Source organism: Rhagoletis pomonella, unplaced genomic scaffold, assembly GCF_013731165.1.
Source record: "Rhagoletis pomonella isolate Grant_MI unplaced genomic scaffold, Rhpom_1.0 Rhpom_scaffold_11595, whole genome shotgun sequence".
Taxonomy (NCBI): Eukaryota; Metazoa; Arthropoda; class Insecta; order Diptera; family Tephritidae; genus Rhagoletis; species Rhagoletis pomonella.
Genome location: NW_023470123.1, coordinates 1 through 5057, shown reverse-complemented (window position 1 = coordinate 5057; position 5057 = coordinate 1). Strand labels below are relative to the sequence as shown.

Sequence of the window (5057 nt, the reverse complement as noted above, 5' to 3'; positions counted from 1 at the left end):
TATATATACAAAATAACGATTATTTTTTATCGAAAAAATTAAGATCAAATTCAACGATATTTTTGATTGAAAAAAATAACGATTTTACAATGACCAAAAATAAAAATCTTGATATTTGCCAGTAACAAATTTGTGAGAACAAGACCACATTTCCTCTCAGTGAGATAAAAAACACAATTGAAGGATGTACGAAAACGCAAAACCAGTAAAATTTGCAAGTTCAATGTTCAGCTGATTATTATATTATTTTCAGAAATAATTTTTTTATAAAAATGTTCTTACTACTCATATATCGTCGTTTAAAGTACAAAACCGCTCATCAACATAATGCAAAATCGCTTATGTGGGGTTGCATAATTATTTTGTAGAGTAAAAATATTCATATTTCAAAATTGTTCTCTGTTTTATAAGGCAATGGCGTTTCTGGCTAGTATATTTCAGGACTATCCATTCGTATTAGTACTCTCATTGAGAGGGATTCTTGAAAATTTTGTTACTGGCAAGTTACTGGATATTTTTTACATGACCCTCCCAATTTCCAAGACTTTGCAACTTTTGGGGTACGAAAACGCTAGCCAACAAAAATTCCAGTAAAATGATTAGTATGTAGTTTTTACTGGATAGTGCGTAGAAAACGCAACTACAGTCTCTAACGTTTGAGAAACATTTGATTTTACATTCGATTTCTAATGTAGTTCTCCAATGTTTTTCGAATCGAATAGAAGTCGATTATAGATTGAAAAAAAGTACACTAGACAAAAGAAACCAATTAGAATCCAACGTTAGAATACGCTTATATAACAGCTCTGATCCAGTACTCCATGAACTAACAGGTTAAGAGCGATTTTTGGAGAGTTGTGTAGATAATGAAGTTGCAAGATTCTACCCGAACTTCTTCTTTTGGTAAAAGCATGAAAAGTGTCAAGCGATCACTGGTTGATGTTTTTACAGGAAAAATGTTTTTTTTTGTGCCTGTGCTTTTTGTTGTTACTCACTTTTTACTCTCACTTCAGAGAGTCATTTTGCGGTTTGACATTTTTACAGGAATTTAAACGAAAAGTGTTGGATCAGAGCGTATGCTATAATTCTTGATTCTAATCTCTAATCGTCTTTTAACCTTCTAACTTAGAGAGAAAAACATTAGAATTCGAATCGTTCTTTAAACTAAATGTTTGTTGTGACACTTACCCAAAGTACGTTTAATAGACTTCACAGAATAGAAGTGCCTTGACGTATCCAATAATATTCCTCTCCATTTATATTTAGGTGCATCTTCTATTTCCACTTTAGCCAATAGTTGATATTCTCGACGAATATCATCATAAACTATTAACTGTGAAATTGTTTCCAAACCATGTCTTCCACCGAAATATGTATTTGCTGAGATTTTAGCGATCGCACCACCACCCCCTTTTAGGGAGGCTATAGTTAGATTGTAGCTCTCATCACTATCAAGCGTTAGACGTGGTAGCTCATCGATTTCGGAGTTTATTTCCACTACTACTGTCAAATTGGATCCACCAGGCTTTGGTGCGACAATTACATCTTCTGTGTGGCTTTTTAACTGCTGCAAAAATCTCTCTTTGCTTGCCTCCCATAGCGATAGTTGTTTGGTGAGTTTGGTGGGAAATTGAAATGTGATTGTTGTTATATCTACATGTAGTAAAATATTCTCAGTGCGCATAATTCCAGTTGGTTTTGGCCAGACAGTTCCCACTGGTGAATCTCCGCAAAGCAAACGACATACTGGCAAACTGATGGCTGTCTCTATAGTTTTCTCCGTAATTTCAATTCTTAAACACTTGCTCTGCTGACATTCGTATCCATAAACAACACTACGATTAAATAATAAAGCATAAATCAAGGTGCATTAACTAACATTTTGGCATAAATGAATAACAAAATAAACCGCCAGATGTATGTGGTAATGATCAGTGATTTTAGCGAAAGTGTTGAGGGCGCTAGATACGGGGATATTTAATGTAAGGTTAATATTTAAACAACAAATGTATGTATATACATATACATAAGTACGCTTACTCATACTCTTCGCCAACAACTAATGAGCTAAAACTGCCTAATAAAAATATCACAATTGCACAGAAAATAACAAAATTTCGTTCCATTTCGTGTGTGCTCTTTCTCCAATAACCGACTGCTGTAGTGCCCCTCTAGTGACTGAATTGATAACTTGATATTGCTTTTGATTATAATGGAAATACACTCACGTGTATATGCACATATGTACATATATGTATGGGCACATACGTACATACATATGCACATAAATATTGCTTTCAAACTGGAATATCTCGTACCGTATACAACCGCAGTTTTCATAAAGACTAGTAATGAGACTGCTCGTTGGATTTGATGGATCAGTTAGAAGACTCTTATCAATCAGTACAAGTGCATTTAAGTGTATCGATTAGCTGGAAATATTTGAATAATACATATGTAGATTTGCACACAAAAACACATGTTGAATTTAAAGCTCAAGTTTAGTGTACAATTTTATTATTTTTTCATTTATTTATTGCCAAAACAATAGTATAGTAAGATCTCCAATCATTTATATGTAGAATACTAGCTCCCACTCGGAGTTTCGTCAAGTCTCCATGTTTCCGCCGGAACGGAAATAACCTCGACAGCTGAGTTTTGTTTACATTTGAAGTTTGTCGACAACTAATAACCAGTGTTGCCGGGTTTTTCTTTGAAAAAGGTCTAAAACCCATGAAAATTCGCGTTTTTTTTTCTCGAAAAAAACACCAATTCTTTTATTGGAGGATTTAACGCATACAAAATTTTGTTGTATGTGTGCCGATTCAAATTAATAAAAATTAATGTTTCTTGCCCGACGGTCGAATTTATTCTGTTTTCTATAAATTCAAATATTTTCGTCCAAATGCCGCGACGTAAACATTTTTGTTCTTATTTTCTAATTTGCAACTACTGTGTCCAGCGTTGCCGTTGCGCTTAGATTTGCGCTGTTTCATTATTAATTTTTCTTCGTTTTACTTAATTTTTTCTACAATTCCTATCAAACGAAAGTAACAAAAAAAATGATGTTCCATGAACCATGTGGAAGTATAAATCTACACAGTAGTCTCTTATGATCTCGTGAACCAAGGGACGTTAAAAACTTATCTTTCAGGCCGCTTCACACCTGAAACATAACAAAATTTGATTTCCCTTTTTAAAGTGTCTTATTTGAGCGGATCCACCGGCGCATAGGAGAAAAAATCAGAACGCAAGCGAGATTTCCAAGCATGTGAAGACGGCCGGTAAGCATCGGATTTTCGATATAGCTCAGTGCTCATGAAAAGTATCGATATTCTGTACTCGGTACTCGTTAAACCCGATTTACATGTTTCAAGTACTTGAAAAATTCTTGCTTATTCTCTTTTGCGTTTTCTATTTGCTTTTACACGTTTCAATTCTGTTGAATTCAAGTTTTTGGTTCTTTAAATGGAAAGCAACGAAAATGCCAAAAGCAAAGCAAGAAAGTTGAAACGACTTGACGGTACAGACGCATGTGTACTCGTCCCTTTTCTTCTCACCCCTCTCTTCCACAAGCGAGCAGAATTGAATTCAGTACTTGAACTGTGTCAAAGCAGTCTTAGTGATAGAACTTATTAGAAAAGTATCGATACTAGTACTCATATAGAACACTCTGAAGAAGAATCGATGCCAGTACTCATATTTGCAAAGAAGTATTAATAGTACTCGTACATTAAAGTATTTTTAAATCAAAGGCGAAAAGTAAACAAAAATCAGATTGCTTTGCTTTTATAACCTCTTCCTATTTGTAAATTAAATAGACAGTGCTTTAAATAGCTGCTAAGACAGTGTTGAAATAAATGCGCGTTATGCTCTTTTTCAGGACATTCATATTGGATATCAAAGATAATTTTCGAACGTTCGCCACAATGTTTATTGGGTAGTTGTCCAACATCTTGTAATTGAAGAAATTAAATTTTTTATATGAATTTTTAATTTTTTTACTTTATAAAAGTTCTTAAAACTTAGATATATTTTGGAATTCGCGATACAACTCAGTACTCATGAAAAGTTTCGATATTCTGTACTCGGTACTCGTATCGTTCTATCACTAGTACTCGTTTCGTTCTAACACTGGTTACAGTTACATTACGCTCGCTCGTGTACAGACTGTGGTTGCAGTTTTCCCGAAATACTCAAGTTAAATTTGTGAATTCTGCGATTAAAAATCAAGAAAAGTTGTTAAATAGTTACCCGCATTCGTTATGCAATGAAATTCGATGTATTTACGACATTTTGAATGCTGAAAGAAGGAATTATCCAGACTTGAAAAGCATCTCAGCCATTGTACGGAAAAAGATAAGAAGGGAACGAAAGAAGGCGGTTTTTTTGGGCGAAGTGGAAAACGAGGCTTGAATTTGCATTGTGCGGTTGCCGTGTATTTGCGTGAAGGAAAATCCGGTATATTGCAGTCTTGCTTGCACCCCTGTTCCTTATAATACCGGGGAAAACATTTGACAGTTGAATGCTACGAGAATAGCCTTTACCTGTTCTGACGCATTCTGCCATGCTACGAAATCGTTTTGCTTCACATTTTGCAATTTTGGTACAGTTTAAAACGGAATGGAATTTTTGAAATGCCAAATCGCAAGTGATGTTTCATGTTTCATTGAAGCGAACAAAGGCGAAAAAAGAATTTGCTTGAAAGAAAAGTCAGATTAATTTGTGAATGCGTCAACCCGGAATCGAAACGTAGCGGCTTTTACAAAATCAATTTACCATTAAATAAAGCAAATATTAAACAATATAATTTTAATATTATTACAGTGACTATCATTGCGCGGGGAAAGAAAAGTGCGAAATTGGAAAACTGACTTTGATAAAATACGATATTTAAACATTTGTACGTTCGTGTATTTTTCGTGGGTTTCTTCAATTGCGTGTCGTGTAAAAAAAAGTAGCAGAACAAGTGGTTTCAACATATTTTCAGCCCGGAACTTTATTAAGACGCTTCATATTAGTTGCATCTATGCAGAAAATTAGAAAAACATTGTGAC

At 34.4% G+C, this 5057-nt stretch overlaps 1 protein-coding gene across 1 annotated transcript; it reads right to left on the bottom strand.

Moving 5' to 3' along the window:
* Window positions 1-1123: 1123 nt before the first annotated feature.
* Window positions 1124-2155, bottom strand: LOC118756692 (chitooligosaccharidolytic beta-N-acetylglucosaminidase-like). Its single transcript, XM_036491441.1, has 2 exons — window positions 2041-2155; window positions 1124-1835 (listed from the first exon to the last, which is right to left on the bottom strand). Exons 1-2 carry the CDS (start codon window positions 2124-2126, stop codon window positions 1160-1162), a joined length of 762 nt encoding a protein of 253 aa, XP_036347334.1. The 5' UTR covers window positions 2127-2155; the 3' UTR covers window positions 1124-1159.
* Window positions 2156-5057: the final 2902 nt, after the last annotated feature.